This window comes from Orbicella franksi, chromosome 7 (genome assembly GCF_964199315.1).
Source record: "Orbicella franksi chromosome 7, jaOrbFran1.1, whole genome shotgun sequence".
Lineage (NCBI taxonomy): Eukaryota > Metazoa > Cnidaria > Anthozoa > Scleractinia > Merulinidae > Orbicella > Orbicella franksi.
In genome coordinates this window covers 29,097,624-29,122,040 of record NC_138151.1, presented here as the reverse complement: position 1 = coordinate 29,122,040, position 24,417 = coordinate 29,097,624, and the positions used below count along the sequence as shown (strand labels likewise).

Below are 24,417 nucleotides of genomic sequence, written 5' to 3'. Positions count from 1 at the left end.
TTGATTACTGATGTACAAGTTTTTGTCAACATTTTCGTTCTTCCAGTTCGATCACGAAAAAGAGCCAGCAAACTATTTTATTTCACTGACTAGGAGAACTGAATCAAGCGTAATTTGTTTTGGTGGCGATGATGCGAGCTCAGATCCAATAAGCAACCAGTAAAAAGACCTGCCTAGAAAAATTACAACCGTTACGAGGCACAACAAATATGAGAACCTCGAGATAAACAAGAGCTTTTTCAGTTTCTCTTAGCCTGTCTGAAGTTCAGATTTCCTACGAAACTTCGCTGAATATAAAAGCAAAGAATTACGATTATTTTGCTAGCTAATCTCATGACGCCTGTTCTTCACTGATTAAATCTTGTGTTAATGGCTTTATTGCCTGTTAACCCCTGACATTTTAATTGTCAAAAGTTGTCCAAACTCTCTCTTGAGATGTCAAGGTTAATGATGTTACTAAAATCATGTACTGAAAATAGACGATACACGTCGTTGCTGAAAGCCTTTTAAACGGGTTTTTTTTCTTTAAATTCAAGAGAATGGACATTAAACCTACTTGCTCAATCAATATTGAGTTATTACACTGGCGAACTTTTTAACGATCTGATTCTTCAAAAAACATGCACCGTATATTGTAGGTATATGTCAAATGCAAAACCTTAAAGTTCAACTGATTAAATCAACTAAAACCAGTTGAATTCTTACGTTCGCGTTTATATTTCCTGAAGACAGAAAAAAATATCTAAAAGTTTGCGTTCTCTCAGCGATGGTCATGACAGTGATTCTTGTATGCTATGTTTAACCCATTACCGCCTGAAAGACGCACTGTAAACAGCTCAAAGGAACCGTAAATCACGGGTTTTTCGTCCATTCAAACATATGTAAACCTCTCCTTATCGAGAATGTCAGGATTGCACACAACATACTTGTGACCAAGGACAATTTTCGACCCCAAATTCAAGCGCTTAACAGATGTACTTAACCCAAGTTGCTGGGCTAGTGTTGTTCAATTTATTCTGATCTTATCACATTGAACACGGTGCTGCTCATTGTTGACACGCACTTCTGTCGGCCACCTGCGAGCTAGACACTAGCCTGCCGCTGGAGACCGTGTCAACAGCTAAAACGGCTCAAGCGCGGGATATTCAAGGACCGGTGAACGCCAAGTGTCATACCAGGGAACTCCAAGTTCCAACACGGGTCAAAATTTGCGTCTACGACGGCTGGAATTAACCACAACACTGACCGCTTTGAGATAGACGTTGCTGGCTCGAAAAGGGAAGAAGTTTGAGTGATTTGCGCTGAGTAGAAGTGAGAGAGTGGTTAATCTTGGTGCATGACGCTAAGCGTAAGACATTCAACTCTATTACCTAACCGTACGCCTGACCGTGACGTAATTATTGACTTATTCAATCTGCCCGGTTGGGCGGTCGGAAATTTCTCCAAACAGCTAGCGGGGTAACATCAACAACACTCGACCACCTTCGAATTTTCTTGTCCAGGGTTTGGAGAACTCTTGCATACGGCAACGCGAGCGTTTAGATTTGAAATTCCTCCCCGTTCGTCGTAGATTTTTCCTCTGCAAGAAACGCACGCTTTTTCTGGTTTGTTTTGAAACAGGGAACCGCGCGCGCATGCTCAACGCAGTATCGGTAACGCGTTTGAGTGATGGAGCGGTGTTAGGAGTTGTAGGAGAGACGCGAATGGAGGGAAAGCTAATCTGCTGATAACGTCATCTGAGGCAAGAAGGAGGGATTCCTCTCCTTAGTTGCCTTGTAGCTAGATGAGTAGTGGGGTTAGTTTGAAGGACAACTCGAGGACGCCACGGTGATATGCCAAAATCTTTCCTTGTGAAAAAACCCTCTCGCAACAAGAGGAAGGAGAGATATGATGGTAAGTACCTGTGCTGTTATTTCAACACACCAGACTCCGCGAAACTTGTCATTACCAAAGGTCAGCGCGTTTTCAAAGCTTAGAAACATTAAACTTAGTATGGAGTTAAGCTCTCATTTGCGCCAAAGTGTTTTTAAATTCAAGTTTGTTGAATTTTATTTGATTTTACTTGACTTCTTTAATTTCTGTTGTGGCGCAAGTCCGCGGTTCGTTGGGTCAGCACGACCCACTCAACAGGATTAAGGCAGCCTGTCTGACAAGTAAATAAAAAAAATTAATCCATAGATTTGAAGTAATTGTCTTATTAAACGAAATGAGTTAATTATCTGGGGTTTTTTTTTAACTTGAGGCGCAGATTTTTCAGTGAGATTTTTGTTACCGCTGATTACTTCAGTCAGCGAGTATGCGAAAGTAGTGAACTCACAACCAGATATCAATAATTTAGCTTTGCGCTAGTTTGTCAAGCTCGGTTAACTAGCTTTTACGTCGTATTTCTCTACGAACTACACCGCATAAAATGCTGTTTAATTTTTTCACAGATAATGAAGAGTTATCGGACGTTATCGAGGAAGGAGAGCCGGACAGGAGTCCAGAATCAAGCATTACCGGTTTGTGTTGATTAACTATGTTGACATGACCACCCGTTAGGCCCTGGACTTCAATATAGGGATAAGAAAAGATCTTCACGCTCCGAGAAACACGTTTAATGCTAGCTTAAGCTTTGCTTATTTTGTCGTTTTTGACTTTTTGGCTGTAATGAAGTCCATGGTCTTTCATTTCGCTGAAAAGATTGGAAGTAACTAAGTTCTGTTGGATTGGAAAAACGGACTTAGTGTTAACGAACCTAGTCTTGCAAAACACTTTGATTTGTAAGTAGTGAGCCATAATTTAACTTCTCATCCAGATTTATATCCTAAAAATCAAAGGCTTTTTGCTAAACAAAGCAGTTGGAGAGATTTCTGTTATTGAATAACGTAATTGAGATTACACTATCAAAAGATTGATGTGAAACAAGTGGTTCTGGTCTAGGTTGCCATGGTAATAGTTAGCTTGTGAAATGTGACCGCATGCCGGCGAAAAACTTTGATCACTGGAACCCCGATAAAATATCTTTCTTACAATTTTTTTTTTCTTATCGATAATATAATTATCGGGTTATGTAGTTGAGTTAATTACTGTTGGAGAGAGCATTTCTAATCTTATCCTCGCATATATTTACGACGCGCAATTTGACAATAGAATATCTTAACGGCCAGATACCGAAATTTAAAGTATTTATAACTTCTGGCTTTTCGTTTGAAAACAAAATGAAAAAATTTGCGATAGGAAAAGGTTAGATTGGATATGTTCGAGGTAAAATTTCATGGCATCACGTCATCCCACGTGAAGACACCCTAAAAGCAAAACTTGAGGTAAGATAACACTACGGTATGTTGTCATTTGGCTAACTTTGTTGCAACAGGAACAAACAAACAACCAATCTTAGCGGTTTTCCATTTAAGAAGGTCTCAAATAAGAACGCTTCTCTTGGAAACAGATTCAACTACTTGTCAAACTCGGTGGCGCTTCGACGGAAAAGTTTGTTTTTGGCCACTCCGAGCCGGTTTCAGTTAGAAAATCAGCCAGGATTGAAGCTTGCAGGTCTTTTAATGGAACACCAAATTCAGAAACCGCTGAATTTTACAGCTCGGATCTTGTAAGAAGTACCTGCCAAAAGTAGTTTGCATCAACCCAAACGGGCTTCGAAACGTTCAACTTTTAAAGCCTAAAAAATAGCGAAGCGCATTTGGAGATATTTTACGTGACAGAAACGCTTTCAATAGCAAATCTTTTGTGAAAAACTTATATCTTGCCTTGGTTTGACCCTGCCGTTCCTTAAATAACATCTGTGATGGTACCTGATTGATCATGGACAGGAAAACAAGTAAGAATTTAAGTTTTTTATTTTTTTTTAAAGCCTTCAAGAGTGACTGTTTCAAAACTTTAAATCTTTTTTCAGGCGACGTGGCGATTCAGTGTAACCTGGAAACCGCCGCAAACTCTCAAGTGCCCCGCGTCACTAATGGCGGGAACCAACCGTCTGTTTTTCCCGCGCTTGACACACGCGGACTGCACACGCTTGCGGAGCTGTGCCTGCGGCGGGCGGACTACGAGTTTTGTGCAAAGAACGTTAATGTAGATCACAGGGATACCAACAGCAGCGAATTGCATGAAGCCGAACTAAACAATGATACTTTCAGAGAGCCTCGTAAAGTCCACGAATCAAAGTTTAAACGGCGTGTTAGCGACAGCTTCGTAAGTTTAAGGCGAGAACAAGTCAAAGTTGAAGACAAGGAAACTGCAGAGGAAAAGTGTGATGATCTGAAGGAAAGAAAAAAGCAAGCAGCGAGACGATCAGTTAATACCATGAATGAAAATAACTCATCAAGACTTCACAAACTGGAAGAGGAACTGGAAAAGATGTTGCAGTAAGTATCATAAAATTCAAAGCTTTTTTCAGCTTTTACTTTAGAGTCGAGCCTCCACTAACGTCCACCTCTCTACACGTCACGTTTTTGGTCTCGGCGGACAATCCATACATTCAGTCTCCTTTTTAACCTCTCAACAACGGCCAGCTCTCCACAACGGCCACTAAACGCGTCCCGACTGCCAAAATAACCTCTTCACAATGGCCAGTTTATCAGTGACTGAGAAACGGTGTATACGAAGCCCATTTTTAATGTAAAAGGCCACCAAACGTGATCCGTAACGCGCTTCGTTGGTCCGTGTTTAATGTTACACCCCCTCTCTATAACGGCCACTTTACTCTGTCCCCAAGGTGACCGTTGTAGAGAGGTTCGATTATATCTTTGATATCTGTATTTTTCAACTTACAGTTTTTATTTTAAAAATTAAATCTAAGCTACAAAACATTTGGTTTGGCTCCACAGGATTAGACACCATTTTATAAAAATTGACCTAAGTTTGGCTTATGTACGTTTGACAGAGAACATTTAACATTAACATTAACATTAACATTTATTATTTGTATTGCGCCTTTTCTATAAAATATTCAAAAGCGCATCACAACAATAATTAATAACTAAAATTTTACAAATCTTCCTATCAAAACCATAAAAAATATTTACATTAAATGGGTAAAAGATAATTACAAATAAAGGTATAGATATGCTAAGATAACTGAAATGATTCCTTAAATAAAAATGTCTTAATTCAAGTCTTAAAAGATTCTAAGTTCGTTGCTTCGCGCGCGGACCTTGGCAGCTTATTCCATAGGAAAGGAGCAGCTACCTGGAAAGCTCTGTCTCCCAATGTTTTCTTGGCTTTCACACTTGGTCTTTCCAACAAACGACCATTGTCGTTGCGCCTCAAATGGTAGGACGAAGGCTGTTGAATACTAATTAAATCTGAAAGGTACTTAGGTGATAGGCCATGCAAAATTTTAAAAGTTTCAACTCAATGCAATTTCTTTTCATCTTGAACGAACCATGGGTACTCCTCCATTGAGGCTTTAATTCTATCATTTTTTGATCAATCTCAGAAAAATGTCTAAATCGACTGAAAGACCACTTCAAATATGCTAACAAAACAAACTAAAATTGTGTTGTAACGCTTAAAAGTTCCTATCTTTTCGAAGCAATAAGATTAGAATTTAGTGACTTTGCTGATGACCGTCAAAGTTTTCGCGTGCCCATTGGCTGAATGTATGACGTCACTGTTTTTCAGAGGCAAAGAAGAAATTATCGGACGTGAAATCAGAGAGTTCATGGAAAACAACAAGGCTTTGGAAAAAGAACTGATTGAAGAGACCGGCGTGTCTCAAACAGAGATCACGAAATATCTTCAGGAAAGTGTCCACTTGAAGGAAGACAAGCGAACAAAACTGTTCAGATGGTATCTTGAGAAAAAGCTTAGTAGAACAGAATCAGGTACGGCAAGTTTTCCTTGATGGAAATATAAACTCTCTTTACTTTTGTAACACATTTCTTCAAAATTCTCACATCTAATATGTTATGAGAATTTTGTTTTACATCAGGACGATGATCCTTGGTCTATGGTGAATTTTTTTATCGGATTTCTGGACGAAATCCGCTGTATACAGGCTGTATACAATCCATTGACTCTTCTTGACCAGCAGCACTGGTGATCTCTCAAGTTGCTTGAATCTGTAGCTTTACTTGACCCACGCACAACAAATTTATCTCAGAGTCATTTTCATTCAATATCCCTAGCCTTTCTACACTTAACAGACATTTGCATAACAATAGTCGAACGTGGATGCGAGGCAACTTTGGGCAATTCTGTCGTTTCTGCCCGAAATTGCCTCGCATCCACGTTGCGTTACCTTGTCAAGTAAACAAGCAAAGCAAACCTTTAAATGGGCTATTCTCTTGAAAGCGGGCACAAGGTTGCCATTCGCCGAATAACATTCCATCTAAGTTTAGTTTTCGAAACTTCTCGTGATGGAATTATCGAACTCAATGATCTATAGTCGTTTCCTTTGATTTTAACCAGATGTTGTTTGCTTTCTCATCCCTAAGATGATGAGAGCTATACATGTTACAAATGCGGCAAGATTTTCGCATACGAGAGCTACCTGGAGCGTCATGTGAAGTATGTGTGTCCGGATAAAACTGGCCGCACTTGGAAATGCTCGTACTGCAGTAAAGCTTTCCAGTACCCTTGCTATCTGAGGAGACACATGAGATCCCACACAGGTATGTAACATAGAAGGAACAAAACCCATTGTGGCATTTTGCATCCCCGGGAGGGCACGCCTATATCAAAAGGACGAGTGAGTTTGTCGTACATTTAAGGGGTTAAAAAAGCGTACGTCTTAGCGTGTTCAGTCTCAAAAGGTCCATAAAGGAAGCTTTGGCGGTACCTTTTAGGGTGTTGAGCCGAGAAAAATAAGACTGGAGATAATGTGTTGTTTTAGAATTGGTATCTCCTAGGGGTGAAAAAAATTTCAAGCTACGCTCAGAAAACACGGTCGTGGTACCTCTCAGGAATTCTTTTCAAAATTTCCGACGACCACCCCGGTCCTTTTTATATGGGAGCCCCCCCCCCCCCCCCACAGGTGTGCACCCTGGTTGTTCATTATAGTAACATTATCGCTTAATTGTGATTTTGAAATTGTTCCCTATCTTTCCCTCAGGCGAGAGTCCTTACAAGTGTACGCAATGTTCGCGGGCGTTCGTTCGTTCAACTGACCTTCAAAGGCATTTACGCAACCACACAGGAGAGAAACCGTACAAGTGTCAAGAATGTTCTAGGGCATTTGCACGCTCTACGGACCTGAAACGCCATATGCGCACGCACACAGGCGAGAAACCCTATAAATGTTGGCAGTGCTCTAAAGCGTTCTCTCAGTCAGGGAGTTTACAGACTCACTTACATACACACTATAAAGAGTCTCTGCAAATGAAGGGAGTGATACCCGACAAGACGAAAAGGACTTGAAATTAAGGCTCGGAACTCGGAATTGAAACTTCCAACACCAGAGATATGGGCGTCAAGAGTTCTTCAGGTAGCGAGAGAAATACAAGGGAGTTTTCCGTTCTGGAAAAGCGTCGGAGAGGATAAGAGTAATTCTATTTAAATTAAGTGTAAGATGAGATTATTGATGCCATTCAAAATTATGGGGAAAACGTGCACGGTCTGTTTAAAACAGGTGGGGACATAAAGAGGCGTCTTCATTTGAATTGTGAATGATGATGTTAACGCAAAATTCTCTGTATCAGAAAGATAGATGTTTTCGCTTAGCTTTGAGTCACCTTTAAATGGAATTATTTGCTGCTAAATGCACGTTTTATCGATTTGTGTCAAATTAAGGAGAATCAAGCTTGTTTTAAATGCAGTACGATGCGCTGGGTAAACCGTTATGCTGTTCGGTTCACAAGAACGATCATTGAGTAGAATGCCTGGTTGCAAAGTAAACATTAATGCCACATTCAAATAGAAAGGTTTTGAGTTTTTCTCAAGGGACCATCAATCTCAGTTGACTTCTCTGTTTGTTTGCTTTTTTATTTCGCTTTTTTACGCGTTAAACGCCAAAGATGGAGGCTAAATATGTAAAAAAAACTTTACTTAAAAAATGTATATTTTCGAAATTTTGCTAGGGTACAATACTAAGTTTTGTGTATATGTTTGCTTGGGAAAACTGTTTTTATTTGCTTTGCTTAACTTTTGAAGAAAGTAGCGAATTCACGTGTACAGCTATCGAAAAAAGGTTTTTACCAAAATGTAAGGCGGCGCTGTTGCGGACCATGAACAAGGACTTTACATCATAATTGTATGACCTCCCTGACGTGAGATAATCATCACTTACATGAAACTACCATGTGATTTTCAGAATTGAGTGACGCTAAATTCACATAACTGCATGAAGTTCTAACACACCAGGTTGAATATTGTCGAAGTGAGAGCATTTTTAAACCGTTACATTTAAGGTAGCTTCTATGACTGGGTGTTAAATATAAAATCCAAATGTTCAGTTCAACAGCCGTTAAAAAGTCCTCGCTTTTGTAAGTAACATCTTTGAAGAAACGTTCTTTGGCTAACGGTTGTATTGTCTGTTTCAAGTTATGCAAGTTTACAACAGATCTTACAAATATACAAATTAAAATGGCTTTCTACAGTTTTCGTCAAGATTCCTCGGGACTGTTGTGGATATTCCTTGTTAAATAAATCTGGAGTTTTAACAAAAAAAAAATACTCGTCTATTTCGTTGAACATCGACTAAACGGCTTTTCGTTCTGTTTTTCAAAGTGTTCCAAGGACTTTTGTCGAAATCGTATGTAATCTAATGGCTCTTTCCCTCTGAGTTTATTTTTTAACTTTCATGTACATAGCTCAAATGAAACATGGCATTTACCTGTTTCTTACCTTGATTCAGCGATTTAATTCATTGTATTATAATTCTAGCATACATGGGTGTATATTTTTCATTTTATGGTTCTATTTAATCTTTTAAATTTATCATAGCTTGATTTGAAAATGGTATGAAGTTTCTTTCATGTAATAACAACGAATTTATTTCCATGAAAACAAAATTAGGCAATATTAAAGAGTTCTTATTGGATCTATAAGTTTGTTATTCCAATCCTTGACAAAGCCAGATAATTGTTGATGCTCGGCTTCGAGTATTGATGTATTAATAAAGTTGGCCACTTACTTAAAATTGTTCCATTTTTCCGATATATGTTAATTCTAGATATGTCAAACGTAAGCAAGATTTGTTTCTGCTTTGTTTCAAAAAGTATTCGTTTAGCCGCATCCTTACTACATTAAATAACTGTTTTCATTAAAAAAAAGTTTGTTGTGATCATATCTCTGTCGACTCGTTATTGTCCAAATATTTGTTATCATTAATTATTATAACAATGTTATTATATTTATCACACATATTATGATATCCCCAATAGCGACAGGGTTTCAATAGCAATGATGTTTAGCGTATAGTATATAAGCTTACATGTTTATTCTAAAAAGCGAGCTGGTCTCATTTTCACTCAATAAAGCAAGAACTTGAGAGCGACTGTGACCTATATGACTGTTGTCTGCATAAGGGTAATGTCCGATCTAGCATTTTGCCCAATGCCCTATTAATTTTGTACTGCCCATTAATGATCTTTAGTGGAAACAGACACTGCGAAAATCTAAGCTAAACCTTAGAGCACGACAGAACGACTTTAGGCAGCCTAAAATCCGAAACGCCTTTCCAAGCTCTCCATGATGTTCTAGCAAAGTCCAGTCCGTCCATTTTCTACTATGCACGCTTTGCGGGCGTATTTTTCAACTTTGTGTTTTAGCATTGTCATACCTTGTCGCGGATTGTCAAAATGCCTGTCGCATTTTGTTATAACACACCTGCCGCAAATTATACTAACGTGCCATCGTAATTTTTATACCTAGTCGTGCCTTTTTTTGTACGCATCGGTGACATATCAGGTGATTGTGAATTGGTCGAGGTATGGTTCGTATTTTGGCGAGAAGTAGTGAAGCCAAAATACCCATGGCGAGATCAAACGAACTTGATACGCCGCCGAACAAAGGTACGATTAGATATTTACCTTGCCCGAATTCGGCCAAGTGAGCATGATACCGTAACCATATCAGGTCAGGGACTTGATATCGCAGAATATCAGGGCAGTACACACGGCTCCGTACGGTAAGTAATTATAAATCCGGCCTGTCGTAGACTGTAATGACACATTGTCAAGTTGTGTTTAGTTAATAATAATCTAAATGTTCATTTAGCAATTCTCGTGTCATCGTCATGTTTTCTTGTGTCATTCAACTTCTAAATTCGTTAAAAATGGGTCAACGTTAACTATCGTAACTGAACAGGAACTGGCAAGGAATGGCAACAACCTAACCAAGCAACCAACCAACCAAACAGGTAGCGTAATGTTTGAGTTAACCTGTAAAATGTAGCAAAGAGGTTTGTCACCTACAACTTTACGCCAGCCCTAGGTTATCATTTCGTAAACTAAATTTACAGTTTCATATCGTTCGTGCCGGCCATCTTTTCGGGTACACAATCACGTCGGAAATTTATGCAATCTTGGTAAAGATACCCGACCTTGAACAATCTCCGTAAAATTTGAATTCTGAAAAGTTTATTCACTGAAAACTGAAAATACTAGCTATGGGTTTTATGTAGGAGTTTTAGCCGGGATGAGGCTTTGCTAGAAGCCAGGCAGTGTCGTTTCGTTCATGTTTCCACATTGTCTTTCGATTCCTTGCCGCGGACGTGAACACGTTCGACAAATTACTAACGTAACTGTGCGTTTTCTTACAGGAATACATCTCGCGGATTAACTCAGTAAAATCGTTTGCCTCAATGTATCTTTCTCTGCAACTCACTCGTCATTTTTACCACAGAACACGAATCTAGTATTTTGTGGTTCCGGTTGTTGATTTTTACCGGAACGTGGCACGTTTGGTCATCGCTAATCGAACACGCGCGGGCTCTGGCGTGACAAATGTCCCCTTCCCTTCCCTCCCCGCGACTGAACCTGCGCGCGGGCAATATCACCTCACGCCTTCTCGCGCTAACTGTTTGCTAGTATTGCCATGGTTACATAATGGCAATTCAAGTTGAAACAAACCATTTGAAGTTCACACGGTTGCAAATGTGTCAGTCTTGACGCGTAAGGGAACAATTCAATGTCTTTCACATATGTATTATCCTCGGCCTGTTGACAAGAGAAAAAGGTTACCGCTGAAAAACACAGCTTGCTATAAATGTAAGTATCGGTTCTTTTCTACAGAGGGAAGCTAGTATGTATAGACGCAATTAGAGAGGTTAAGCATTAAGCATGACGTTTATTTCAAACAGCACATATTACCTCAGATATTGTTTTCTTTTCTTCTAATATTTAAATAAATCACAGAAAAATAGAAAAACGTCTCTTACTATTCACCATAAATACAAACATTTTCGCTCTACTGTACAAACAGCTGAAGACACACGGTAAAAGTTTTATTTTTTACGTACATTTTTGTAACTATAATCAGCTAAACACTTCGTTGGTGTCAAATGCACATTGAAAGTATCTGCCAGTCACGGATCAGTTTATTCCACGGAAAAATGGTTACACATGGTTAAAAAAAATAACTGAAACTCTTAAATTCCTCCTCAAAGAATCTTCAAACCACCTTTTACTTCTACCCCTAATTCTTTCCGCTTAGAAATTACCCTAAACCCGTTTGCTTCAGGCTATAATTTAACTGTGTAAACTATTGCGCCTGTCTATTTATTCGCTAATTCTTGTCATTTCATCAAAATCCATATCACAAACAGAACATTAGATCATGAATCAAGGGTATGATCCCAAAAATGGAGCTTGCTGACCCTGCCAGTGTTGTGTTCGTTGGGTCGTTTTAGTTTCTGAAATAAAACTGCCTGAGCTAAGTGGGGTTTTTTTCGCTACGTTTCAATTTCTAATATTGATGGAAACGTTTGTCTAAGGTTTCATCATTAGTGTTTGATAACTGGACTTTGCTGTGTTTTTGTAATGGACAATACTTCACCTGTCTGGGGGACTGGTGGTTTGAGCCACTTGAAGTCTTGTAGACCGCTGACTAGATTTGTCGCGCTGTTATTTTATTTCTTCAGAGTTCACGATGACGAAGACACCATCCTTCATATTAACGGATTTTGTTTTGTAAGTGTTGTGTTGAATCGATCGAAACACTCGAAGCAAGGCCTGATTTCGCCGGGCAAAGCCGCGCTTCTGAAAGCGCCGTGGCGCTATGACCATAATCAGAGGTAAGTAATAAGTAAGTAGAATCTAGTGCTCGTATATTCCTCAGTAGATTTCACTGCCATGCCATCAAAAAATAAAAGTCATAACCGTACAGTAGATTAAGTCAAGAATCGGTGATGTGATAAATGATTGTTATATAAGCATTTCGTCAAGGCGTAGGTCTGTGCAGAGAAATGTTTCAATCTAATTTACAGTGGTACGCCATATTGGCGTCTCTGAGAGGAGGGCCAATATGGCGGCCTAAACTAACAAAATCGAAACATCTCTGTCATAGAGTTTTGCTATTAAAACAAAACGTTATCATTCTAGAGCGCCCACACATTAAAATTGATACTCCTTCTAATGCAAGAACTGTTCATTTAGCGAAAACTTAAACGAAAGTTATCTTTTGATCTACGCAACAACCAGTTTAATGTCACGCGACGCAACAGCTTGGAAATTCAAATGTGCTCTATCAAAAAACTAAGAACCCGGTCAAGTTATAACTTTGTAAAACATCAAGTTCTAACAGGGTCTTAAGTCTGACGAGACTAAAACCTCAGAAGAGTAGGTAATTTTGAACTTTGCAATATCACAAGTCATATTTAGCGATATTGAAAATATATTGTTTGTAAATTCTTACTAATAGGCGGACTCTGTTGCCCTAAAGTACATTGATTTTTGAAGTGTTTTTTTCAACCAGTGCTGAAGATTTAACCGTCAGTATATGAAACCTCGCCGTCAGCGCCTCTCAAGATCATTGCGTTTTTGAGATCAATGTTTTCAATGAAGTATTGTACAACTAACAGCATCTTCCATGGTTATGGTCTGATACTTTTTGCACAAAAGACTACGAGAATAATATTATTTTATTTATTATTTTTTTATTAGTTTACAACACCAGACTGAAGGCTTTAAAAGATCATTTTCTTATTTAATTAAAGGTAGCGTTTTGTTAATTTCTTCTCGAAGAAAATTCAGATCGACCAAATATGTTCTTTTTTTGGCAAACGTCGGTACCAGTTTGGCTTCAATTTTCAACCCCATGTTTATTCAATATTTGAGGAGTATGCAAGAAAATTTAAATATGGCTAGAACTCTTTGTCTTCAATATCGTATGCCTTTCAGGTTGCTAAGGTATAATACGACGAATGCACTGTGGCCTAAAGCTACGTTCTTAAAACGACCGCTAAATGTTATGGTGTAATTTTTCGCAAACGAAAGTAATCCGTTCATCTTTTACTATTTTATTCAACCAAGGATAATTAAGTGGATGAAATTCGAGGTACTGAAAATCAAACTTAAGATGCGCATGTCAAAAGAATACCATTGTTAAATGTTCTACCTTTACATTTGTAATTAAGAAACCGAACACTAGAACGAAAACACTGCGCGAAGATTGTTCTCTTTCCGCAAGCTTTCCGTCCAAGCTTTCCCGAGCTGTAATTACTCAAAGACAAATCATAATTCGTTTCCGAATTTTTTCACGCCATGTTGATTCGACCGCGCAATTACGAAAACTGTCCAGGCGAATAAACCAATGTCACGTGTCTTAAATATCGTCATCTGATTAGCTTGGTTTAACTCTCTTGGGACTTTAAAATCGTAATTAGTATGCGAATTAGTATGAAATTTCGCGCCAAAATTAAGGAATAATTTGTCTTCCATGACATTCAAGTCAAGACGAGTGAAATTAGGAAATCATTTCGCGCGCGTTTTGGCGAGGGAAATAATTAGAATTTTGTCAAAACGCGAATAAATACACCATTTGATTACTTCTTATATCATGGGTGTCAAATTGCGCTTACAATCCTAGGTTTTTTACTTGGTTATTGTATCGAGAAATTTCGCGCCAAACGTTGCCCTTGCAATTTTGTAATTTCACATGTAAAATTATAAATTCTTGATCAATAACGACTTTTTAAAACATAAACAAGCCGATATGGTGTCATCGTGATACCATTCTCAAGGCAAAGTGAATAAATTAATGTAAAAGTATAGAAATCAAATCTTGACGTCGCCGAAACGTCGGCTATTGACTTAAACATTCGCTTGCTTATGTTTTAAAATTATAAATTAAGGCTGAAATTTCGTGCAAAAATTAAGGAATAATTTGTCATCCATGATATTAGTTAACTAATTTTCGCTAATCACTTTGTTTTTATCGCTGTTCACAGCTATTTGGCAGGGAAGTGCTGCGCAAACAATAGTTTTTGTCTGCGCTGTACTGTCGTCAGCCGTTATATGCCCAGCTCTAGGTAGCTATCGTGATCACGTGATCACAGTTCTCATAGCGTTGGGGGCCGCGTGTATGGCGGGTGACGCCGTATTCCATCTCCTACCTCATGTAAGTAGCTTCCTTTGTGTCTCTAGAATGATTTGAAGTCGCCTTTTCTCGAGTGAAAAGTATATTCTATATAAAAGTCAGATAAATGCTCAAATAAATTATCTTTTATCCAATTAATAGTGAAAGGTTTACTTCACCGTCCTTTACATCTAACGTGAACACGAAACGAAAAAAATATGATCTAATTGAATGTGATTTTGACTGGTGAGCCCAAAGTACAGCCCAGTTGGTATTGATTTATCAAGTTGCAAAAATCTCGTCTCTAATTGAGAAACTTCAAGACTTGAAACTTCAAACCAGGAGTTCCCTATCCACGTTTGAAATTTCATCCGTGACCATTCATTGGAAACGTTTTGTCAATTCGATAAATACTAGTGACATATGGGGGTAAAACTGTACCAGCTGTGTTGTCACAGCTTTGGGTGCGAACGTTCAGGTTGTGGTCTGTCAAATTCAAATGACTGATGACGAAACAGGCATTATTTGTTGCCTAGTTATTTTCGTGACATGTTAATACTTAGGCGGCGTCCACACTACGCGGAGAAATTTGAAACGCAGCTTTATTTCTACGGTTAGGCCGCTGGTTTTCTAATCCGTTACGAAAACGGAACTTTTCCACAACGATGTAGTCTTGATAATAACGTGATCTCCCTGTCCACGTTTTCCTCAAACATAAATCCAAAATGACTGGTGGTTGTTGCGTTTTAAATTCCTCCGACGTAGTGTGGACAGAAAACATTTGATGCGTTTTCAGAGTGAAACTTCCGTTTTATTCATCTCCTTCGGTATAGTGTGGACGGGGCTTTAGAGGCAAACGACGGTCAGGGGATTGAAATATGAACAAACTTTAAAATATGTGGCTGGCGTTTTCAGCCTTCAGTCATATAGCGAATCAGACCCTTCTCAATTTACTTTAAAGGAAATTTTCTGAGAGAATAAGACTCTTGGAAAAGAACCAATAATTTCAAAATCTTAGAAAGTATCCAGCGCAGAAATAAGATAGATATATTTTTTATTATTTTATAGGCATTAAATCCTAATTTTTACCACGAACATGGCGGCTCCACGGGAGACTCCGAAGGCGCTCACGTGGTCTTATGGCGTTCCGCGCTAGTAATTTGCAGTATATATTTTTTCTACCTGTTTCATCTTTTCTTTTGCGCAATGGAGGTAAGAACTGCTTTTTTCCATTGTAATATGTAGCTGTTGACTAACGCAGCTCATATTTAAATGACCTTTCACCAGTTATTTACCTACATATCCACTACAAATTAGAATGGTGTGAAATCTCGGCATTTGTGTTCCTACTGGTAAGCGCAAAAGTGATAGGCTCAGGAACAATCTAGATTATGCGGCGTTGTGTCACGAGGCTTATAGGAGTGTCGTCTTTGCTATTTTAAAACATCATTGAAAGTTTTAATAGCCCAGTTCGATTGAAATGAATTCAACTTAGAAGCACTTGCGTTTTTTAAATTTGATCTCAGTGACTCGGTCTATGGAAAACTCATAGAAAACTAAATACGGGCCTGTAAGCATACAGCACATCCAATTGACAGTTTCATGGACTAGCCCACTTTGTTTCTAACTCCTTCAAGCAAATTGTACGTTTCATGTGTCACGCATTCTCACAGTCACGTACTCTTCGTTTTTACAGGGAGACCATATTCACTCGCACGGCTCAACACCTGAAGCCCAGGAGACTATCTATCTAATGCAGTCCGAAAGTAAAAGCAAATTAGAAGAACCCGAGTCTAAGACAAACAAGGCTCTTATAGGCATGATGTTATTAGGTAATACGTTACACACAGCGGCTGATGGCCTGGCTGTTGGAGCAGCTTTCTCAAAGTCTGCCGGAGATGGTCTAAGTACTTCATTTGCTGTGCTGTTTCATGAAATTCCTCATGCAGTTGGTAGGAAAATGTTGCTGCCTCGTAAATGACTGTGACACGACAAATCTGAATATGTAATCCTTTGATACTAATTATAATATTTTATGATATTGAAATATTTTATGATATTTGAGTTTGGATGTCTGTAGGCGAGTGGGGGAGATTTCTCTCTCCTCTGCAGAGGCTCCCTTCAAGGATTTTGCTGGTGGGGGATCCGCTGAGTGATGCAGGTGCAGGCGCAAGGTTACGGAACCTTACGGGCTCCGCCCGAGCGATCCATTTGACTTTGCGCCTGCACTCACTTTGCAAGTGCATTTATATAACGAACGTTCGATCCTCTGCGGAGAAAAGAAAGGAGATACTGTGGCGTTCACTTTAGGTCACTTAGCACCGGATCTTACATGCGCTGGCTCTAAGCTAAACCTACACTATTAGTAGAGATTGACAAGCATAAATATTTCGTACTTTTCTAGTTAATCGTTTCGTGTGACTTTCAGGTACCTTTGCCATCTTCGTCTCGTGTGGTCTATCATTGCTTAGATCCCTGGGTCTACTCTCGTTCAGCTACGTCTGTTCCTACATAGGAGTCATTATAGGAGCATTACTAGGCTCCAGTCTTAATCTGACAGCTTGGATATTTGCTGTCATAGCGGGCATGTTTATTTACGTTGCCCTGGCAGAGATGGTGAGTAAAAAGTCCCAAGCTTAAAATATCTCTTCTCTTTACAGACTTCCATACATTTCTTTTATTGTAAGGTTTGAGAATTCGGAGGTACATCAGGAGAAAATCCCACAGTTGATAGTAATGCGCTGACTCTGGATCGAACGGTCCGGGTTCTAGCCCTAGCCGGGTCATTGTCACGTTTCTGTTCTTAGACTAGACACTTTACTCTCACAGTGCCTCTCTCCACCCAGGTGTTTAAGTGGGTACCAGCAAATTAAATACTGGGGGTAACCTTGCGATGGATTAACATCCCACCTAGGGGGATTAGAAATACTTCTCGTCGCTTAATGCTGCAGAAACCGGAGATGTTAAATGTTTATAGTGGTCGATGCGCTTGGCTACAACTAGCTAGTTCGATCTACGGCATCAGTGCCACTTAAACTGAAAGAAAGAAAAATTTCAAATAAAAATAATAGGATTGAAAATCCCAACTGGTAGGAGGCAAACCAGTTGGCTATTTACGACCATGACCAAGAAGCTGAACAAGGGTCTACCGAGAAACAATTCCCGCTTAGTTGTCAGAGCGGGCCTTGAACCCGCGACCTCCGGATTTCGGCCACGCCGCCTCCATAATCACTGGCTTCATGGGCCACTACGTTCAAACGCAGACTTAAGCTGTGACTTTACCCAATAAAAGGGGCAATGAGAGCATATTCGTTTAAGCACCAGGCTCTTAATGTTCTTGCATTTTGTCTTCATAGATTCCAGAGATGTTTTCTGCCATCACGCAAAGAGCAAGTGATCGACGATATTTTGTAGTATTGCAAAACGTGGGACTTCTCCTTGGATTCATAATAATGATGCTGCTGGCAGGATTTGAAGACAAAATTAGAAACGCTTTACAATAGACAGTATTTAATACCTATATTTACTTTCATGGTAAACCTCTGTTACCAACCTTTCCACTTTAAATATCTTATTGAACGAGCGTGAAGTCCGTATTTGGGAAATGTTAGGTCAATTTCTGTCTTTTAGCAATTTTATGGACCAAGCCGTAGGTGAGGTGCATAAATTCTCAATTCTGACGAAGCAAAAACAAGCGATAGTTTTAGAAACGTATTAGAATAAAATAAGATTCACACACAGATAGCTTTATCAGAGTCTTTAAGCTTCTGCAGCTGTAACAAGACAAGCTTATTTTGTTTGTATTAGACTATTTTGTTTGTCGGTTTTTCATTAGACTTCTTTATATTTGTATAGGATTATTGTGGTCATCGTGCAAGTCTAACAATTGACTGACCTTCAGAAATAGAACCTTAGACTCGAATTTTCGTCTCAAAAGCCGTTTGTATTTGCCGGCAAATAGGGCACTCAGTTTTGTACAGTAATCAAATGTTCTAAATATTCTGTAGTATTAATGGGTAAGTTACGAAATGTTTAACTAACAATTCATTGACATTAAGTGGAACTAAGGCTCGAATTTTCAACTCAAAAACTATTTATATGGGACGGCTGAAAGATAAGGTGCTCCGTTTTGTACAGTAATCAAACGTATAAAAATATTTAAAAAATAATTTTGATCAGATATATATGGCTTGCAAGAACCTTTTTCGTCTCCAAAACTTACTCGATTTCTGATTGGCTAAACACCGAGAAAAACCAACAAAAAGCGATTAAAGCCTTCACTGCTTAGCAACGGCATACGATATCGTACCCAGGACGCTGAGTCCCCGTTACAAAGATCTGCCTACTCCCTCACGGCCAAAGAAACCGAAGTAGTCCCTTGCCGTAGGGAATCTTTAAATCCCTGTAAATTAACTATAACCCGCCCTTTTCCATCTGATTTCCCGCCCAGAAAACCATGGTGATGTTTTATTTTTATTTTTATTCAATCAAGATTAATTTGCAAAAATTAACCAACCCTAGGGGTGGATTAGAAACGCCTTCAAGTTAGCATTCAAAAACAACGTTCATTTCATTATGACAGCCTATTAGTGATTTAGAGGATTTTTATTCAGTAGTTCGTGTATGGTCTCCATACGTACAAGGAATAAAAAATTTGGGAGGAAAACTTTGCGAAATCTTAGTCCATTTGCTGATATCGCTTATAATTCATTCATTCATATCACTGTCTAGTTTCGCCAGGCTTGCGATTTACGTGATTCAGGATTAAACAGGCGAAACAGGTTTGCTCTCTTCATCCGGGCCACGTGCAGTCCATTGGATAAAATACGATCCACTAGGTCCCAGGCTGCCAGATGATCGTTTACACCCTCGTCCAGTCCTAAAAAGGCAGGATTTACGTTGTTGAAAGAAAGACTGTGCAGAGATATCTTTGGGTGACAACTAACGCTGTTTTTACAGTCTGAACACTATTGTATTTTCTTGGTTTCTGATGCCTTATTTTTCTAACGAGGTAACTAGAAGCCTAATGCTTCTACCGCTCGGGAAAGGACCCACAACATTCCATTCTGATGACGCAACAGGACAGAATTTGTGCTGTGTTTCTGATTGTTTTTGCTGGGTTCAAATTTTTTTGCGAAAGTAACAATGAAACTGAGACATTTGTTTGTTTTGGGCACAGTGATAAACAATCTTTCATCTTTCAAAATTAATATTCGAATTCAAGAAAATGGTAGAAAATCTTCAACCTACCTCCAATCCGTTCCCAATCTTTCTTAAACATGCCAATCATTTGGTAACCGTGGTTATGCCATGAACCCTTCGGTTTCTCAGGGTATGCCCCGCAGTCCAGGCCATAAAAGACTGGTGCAAAAGTCATCTTCCCTTCAATACAATGCTGAAAAAAAGCAAGCATATTACATTAAATTGATTGACAGTGAACCCGAAAACGATCAGCATGACCTCAAGATACAACTTGTTTAATTCAACGTTTCAAGCTTAGCATTTTTTGCAGTCGAACACGAGCAAGCCTTGTTGAGTTGTGTTACCTTGAGAAGAACAGTGACCCGTTTTTGCGCCACGTCCCTAAGAGAAACAGTGGGCGAGACAAGTGTCGTTGTTTTTGACAAATCTTTGTTAAAGCACGTAAGGTCTTAGATTTTTACTATCCAATCAAGAACAGCGCAAGCACTCCAGGCTATTCCGAAGTTGCCACTCCCTCATGACGTTATCGGTTGCTTATTTCACAACTTCCAGCCGAAACCTGTGAGCTAGCTAGGGTCGATCTTGAAGACCGGAACTCGTGCTATATATTGGTACTTGTTCCATTGACTTTACAGGGCTCTTTCCACATATGGCTACACAAGTATACAATAAAATTGATCTTGGTAGTGACCGAAAAGGAATGCGAACTCCGGAAATAAATACAGCCTGAATTTTCAAGATTCTCTTGACTATACGTTTTAAAATGGACGAAAAACCAAAGACTACTTGAGAAACAAAACTATTGGAACGCTGATTGAAGTTTGAGTTCGTCCTCAATTTTCCGCACTCCCCTCTCCTGAGGCAAAGTTGGAATATTGGATGATCAGCATCAGCATTGTGTCAGGGGTGGGGGGGGGGGGGGGACAGGGGGCAAAAAGGCAAAAGGTCCCAGTTAAAACTTCTAGCATGGGATTCTAGTCTATATCATCTAATCGCAGTAGCTTTACTAAGAACGACATTTTCTGACGCTACATAGGAGGATAAACCTCACCTTGCGGCAGTCTTCAAATATTGAAGCCTGTAAATACATGTGAACATCACTAGTGACAACAATGCCTTGTGAATCCTCAACCAGTCTTACTCCAGAATTAATGGCTCGCGTCCAAGAGAATTCTCCTTCCAGCTGTTTAATTTTGTACTTCTGTAGAGAAGTACCTTGGAGAATTCTTTCAATATCTAGTCCTGACTTCCCAGAGTGTACAATCACAAGATGCAAATCTACCTCGAGACTTTCCTCGAAAATTTGTTCAATTTTTTCTATGAATCGATGCAGCCGCTGACCTTCATGATCGACGGCGATGATCAAATGAACTACAGCTTCTTTCTTCCAACCCAGATCCCTTGGATAATAGAGCTGCGCGTCCTTATTTTGCATTTTGTCTTTTTGAAGATACACATACTCAGCGACTCGCTCTGTGTAGTCCAAGGCATCGCAGCCTAATTCGATCTCAAGGAAGTATAGGATTGAATTGTTCTCTTCTACTGTTGGGAAACGTTCTAGGTTGAGGAGCCTTACTATGTTGTATTTTCTGAAAAAAATAGAAAGAAAACGATATTAAAACCCCTTGAGAAATAAATAACGCTTCTACTCTGTCGTCGTGCCAGCCCTACAGTCTATCAAATAATTTTCTTTAATTTTAAGAGAACATTGAAGAATTACATAGTACAGCTTATAAATTAACTATACACATAGTGAATTCAGAACAAGATCCCTTATTACATGAAATTTTCGCGACACGTTAATTTCGCGATTTTGCGAAAATTTTGCATTTTGACTCACTTTAATTTCGCGTTTTTGAGTGAAACACACTATATTTCTTTGTCAATGTTATTTAAGATGTCCCTGAATTTGATCAAACAACTTAATCAACAACGTCCAAATAAACAGAAACGCAACTGATTATGTAAACAGTAACAAGAAAGATGTTCTCACAGTGTCTACAAGGCAATTGAAAGGTTTAAGCAACTAGTGGAACAGCACTACAAGGAGCCAGTAAATGGACAGTTTGAGGGTTGTACAAAAGAAGTGCTACCTGGAGTGGAGACGGAAAGCAGTAGTGATGAAGAGGACCAGAACATTACCACAGAATAGTTCAAAATGATTGTTATAAACGTGTGTAATGGTAATAAAGTCGCTTTTTTAATTATTGACGTAATGTGAGTCACTTAATTTTCGCATCATGTTAATTTCGCGACATTTAATTTTCACGTCACTTAAATTTCGCGATTTTTTTTAAATCGCGAAATTCGCGAAATTAACGTGTCGCTAAAATTTCATGTAATAAGGTATTTGAAAATAACAATTCAGGTACTAGACTTATATGTAACGAAAAAATTGCAAAGAAATTTAAATTTCAGCAAAAATGTAGAACTCTCTCGCACTGTGCAACAAGCAGGATGTTCACTTATGGTGTACGCTTCATTCAGAGGACAAGATGCACTCTTTTAGTCAGTGGATGATAAAATTAAAGAGAAAACTTACTTAGGAAAAATCTTCTCGAGTCCCGCCATGTAACGATGTATCACTTCCTTTGCCTCTGTGTTTCCTCTCCAGTCCTTGTCATTAGTTACCATGGTAACTTCCTTGATGGTCTTGTAGCCATGGAAACGAGGTACATCCGGTTTAGACGGGGCCGGAAGTGTGTAGCTGCACGTGGAAAGCGTGCGTTCCACAGTGCTGTCCGTGAGGAAAGTCACAAGATAAGGCCTGGTGCTGAAACTTGATTGGCTTCTTGATGCAACCTTAAAATTAGTAGTTTGAAACACTGATTGAAAGTTAACAGAATGTGAAATGTACTCCGACGTTACGACCTCCAAAAAGTGCTTTCCTGGTCGAATCCAGTGTAGTTCTACAAAATCAGCTTCTGTCCCTTGAAGGTGAATGATTTCAAGTGGATATCTATTCCCCTTTTCGAGCAGGAAATCCTCCGATATTTGAGAATCGAAGTGGATTTCTCCAACAGGGGCTCGTCCAATTTTCTGCCGCGATGCTACGCTCGCCGCGAGTTTCAAACTTGCCAAAGTTCCATTTGAACCAAACCAAAACTCTGAGCCGTCATCCGAATACAGGACAAACTTGTAATAACCGGTCTCAGGCGGTTGCAAAAAGCCGTAGATTCGCTGGCCATAGTTGCTCTTGTTAAACGCAGCTCTCGTTTGAGAAATGAAATACGACTCGTCGAAAAACCGTGGAAAGAAGGGAGAGTTTAACAGATGCCACAATTTGCCGCCACAAATGTTTGGCCAGACTTGCACCGCTAATTTTCCATGGTTGTACACAGAATTATTTTTCACTGATGAACTTGTTTTTGAATCAACTTGTGTCCCCTTCCATTCCAAGCTGTTTGGTTTGCCTATACTCGGATTCTCTCTCACCTGATTGTAAATCAGCACCAGTGCTAAAACAGAGAGAGCCTTGCCGACTGTATCCAAAATTTGAAGCAACTTCTTGATTCTCAAAGATCTCATTGTTTCTTGCTTCAATTAAAATACAAAATCGCCAAGATTTCATGCAAATGACAAGGGATATGAGATGCAGAGATGGTCTTGCTTGTTCTATGAATAGAAGTCTGTTCCTTTATCAATTCTCTGATGTCAGCGGAAGTGACAGAATGTAAATGTGCAACTACAGATCAAGGCTGGTTAAATACTTATTCTTCAGAATGATGATAATGTGGCATTTTACACCGCGTTGTTGAGAAAATTTTACATCAATTAATAGCTGTTGTTTGCTGTCCATAGAAACACAACCTTTTTAGCAAGAATGAGCAAGCGCATTGTTCAAACATTTACCTTCAACAAATAGAAAATGAAAGGAATACTCAAAATGAGGTCGTTATAATAAAAAATTCTGTCAAAATCAGGTCATTGGAGTTTAAACCCTGTTTAGTTTAGTTCTCATGCATTAGTTGGCGGAAAGAGGTCGAAAGAACGGACGGAGAGAAATAGGCCTCGTTCCCAGGAAGGGGAGTGATCGTGGAAACGAGGTTAGTGAAAATTACGGACATGAGTTTGATTTTTCATTCATTCAAGTTTTGAAGAAGGAGCCAAGCATTTGAAAAACATTCATCTTTTGTATAGACAAATGTAACTTGCGGCCTGGTGTTTGTGGAGTCTATACATGATGCTGTTGAGCAACATTTTCAGGTCGCGATGTTCAAGAGAAAATTATGTTTCATAGTGCTGTAAAATGTCGTTCGTGCTTTTTAGCCTGTGTTAGAAACTCCATAGCAAGACGGTTTTTACCGGCTTTTTCTCGATTTTCTTCTTAACGTGTGTATATTTTGCAGAATGAAATTTGAATATTTTTCTTCCCGTTTTCAACTTATCATTCTCGTTGTGAAGGCTTATTTAGCACCTGGCAACCCAAGTTATTTGATTTTAATTTTCACTCAGTGTTTGTCACAAAGCCCTGTTAGCTCAGTGGCAGAGCACTGGTCTCGTAAACCAGGGGTCGGGAGTTCGACCCTCCCACAGGGCTGTATTCGAGCCTCCATAGGGCTAGAAGAAATTTTTTGCTTGTACGTTTGATTTTGTTTGTGTCATATTTTTGTACCAGCTGTAAATGTGTTTTTTTTTTTTTCGTTTATACGCCGAAATCATCTATTTCTCCGCAGTAATTTATCGACTCCCAAAATTTTAGACGGATTGTTTCACTTCTTTGATATATTATCTCTTAGTGATAGTTTATTAATAAGAAAA

At 39.1% G+C, this 24,417-nt stretch overlaps 3 protein-coding genes and 1 non-coding gene across 5 annotated transcripts; 3 read left to right on the top strand and 1 right to left on the bottom strand.

The window, feature by feature from the left end:
• The first annotated feature begins 1,038 nt into the window (after positions 1–1,038).
• Positions 1,039–9,248, top strand: LOC145493212 (uncharacterized). Its single transcript, XM_081472627.1, has 6 exons — positions 1,039–1,893; positions 2,433–2,501; positions 3,893–4,361; positions 5,620–5,822; positions 6,435–6,611; positions 7,052–9,248. Exons 1-6 carry the CDS (start codon positions 1,833–1,835, stop codon positions 7,354–7,356), a joined length of 1,284 nt encoding a protein of 427 aa, XP_081328753.1. The 5' UTR covers positions 1,039–1,832; the 3' UTR covers positions 7,357–9,248.
• Positions 9,249–9,600: 352 nt separating this feature from the next.
• On the top strand, positions 9,601–19,159 carry LOC145492225 (zinc transporter ZIP4-like). Of its 2 annotated transcripts, none has more exons than XM_081471577.1 (7): positions 9,601–10,297; positions 12,020–12,172; positions 14,327–14,496; positions 15,523–15,666; positions 16,151–16,406; positions 16,883–17,070; positions 17,811–19,159. In XM_081471577.1, exons 2-7 carry the CDS (start codon positions 12,157–12,159, stop codon positions 17,955–17,957), a joined length of 921 nt encoding a protein of 306 aa, XP_081327703.1. In that variant the 5' UTR covers positions 9,601–10,297; positions 12,020–12,156; the 3' UTR covers positions 17,958–19,159. The 2 variants fall into 2 exon arrangements, with proteins under 2 accessions (XP_081327703.1, XP_081327702.1); XM_081471576.1 differs by lacking the exon at positions 9,601–10,297 and adding an exon at positions 10,304–11,147.
• Positions 19,160–19,181: 22 nt separating this feature from the next.
• Positions 19,182–23,510, bottom strand: LOC145492223 (uncharacterized). The gene is made up of 4 exons (XM_081471575.1): positions 22,199–23,510; positions 20,708–21,245; positions 19,705–19,849; positions 19,182–19,333 (listed from the first exon to the last, which is right to left on the bottom strand). Exons 1-4 carry the CDS (start codon positions 23,182–23,184, stop codon positions 19,182–19,184), a joined length of 1,821 nt encoding a protein of 606 aa, XP_081327701.1. The 5' UTR covers positions 23,185–23,510.
• A 614-nt stretch (positions 23,511–24,124) lies between these two features.
• Positions 24,125–24,196, top strand: Trnat-cgu (transfer RNA threonine (anticodon CGU)). The gene has a single exon. It is a non-coding gene; the product is annotated as a tRNA-Thr (tRNA).
• The last annotated feature ends 221 nt before the right edge of the window (positions 24,197–24,417 follow it).

Excerpts from the sequence above, each read along its gene's own strand:
- LOC145493212 (XM_081472627.1), top strand. The coding sequence starts at position 1,833 with ATGCCAAAATCTTTCCTTGTGAAAAAACCCTCTCGCAACAAGAGGAAG. Across the intron at positions 4,362-5,619 it reads GAACTGGAAAAGATGTTGCA|AGGCAAAGAAGAAATTATCG; the intron begins GTAAGTATCATA and ends ACTGTTTTTCAG. Across the intron at positions 6,612-7,051 it reads ACACATGAGATCCCACACAG|GCGAGAGTCCTTACAAGTGT; the intron begins GTATGTAACATA and ends TCTTTCCCTCAG.
- LOC145492225 (XM_081471577.1), top strand. Across the intron at positions 15,667-16,150 it reads TTTTCTTTTGCGCAATGGAG|GGAGACCATATTCACTCGCA; the intron begins GTAAGAACTGCT and ends TCGTTTTTACAG. Across the intron at positions 16,407-16,882 it reads TGAAATTCCTCATGCAGTTG|GTACCTTTGCCATCTTCGTC; the intron begins GTAGGAAAATGT and ends TGTGACTTTCAG.
- LOC145492223 (XM_081471575.1), bottom strand. The coding sequence starts at position 23,184 with ATGAGATCTTTGAGAATCAAGAAGTTGCTTCAAATTTTGGATACAGTC. Across the intron at positions 21,246-22,198 it reads CTCGAGAAGATTTTTCCTAA|AAAATACAACATAGTAAGGC; the intron begins GTAAGTTTTCTC and ends TATTTTTTTCAG. Across the intron at positions 19,850-20,707 it reads TATTTGAAGACTGCCGCAAG|CATTGTATTGAAGGGAAGAT; the intron begins GTGAGGTTTATC and ends GCTTTTTTTCAG.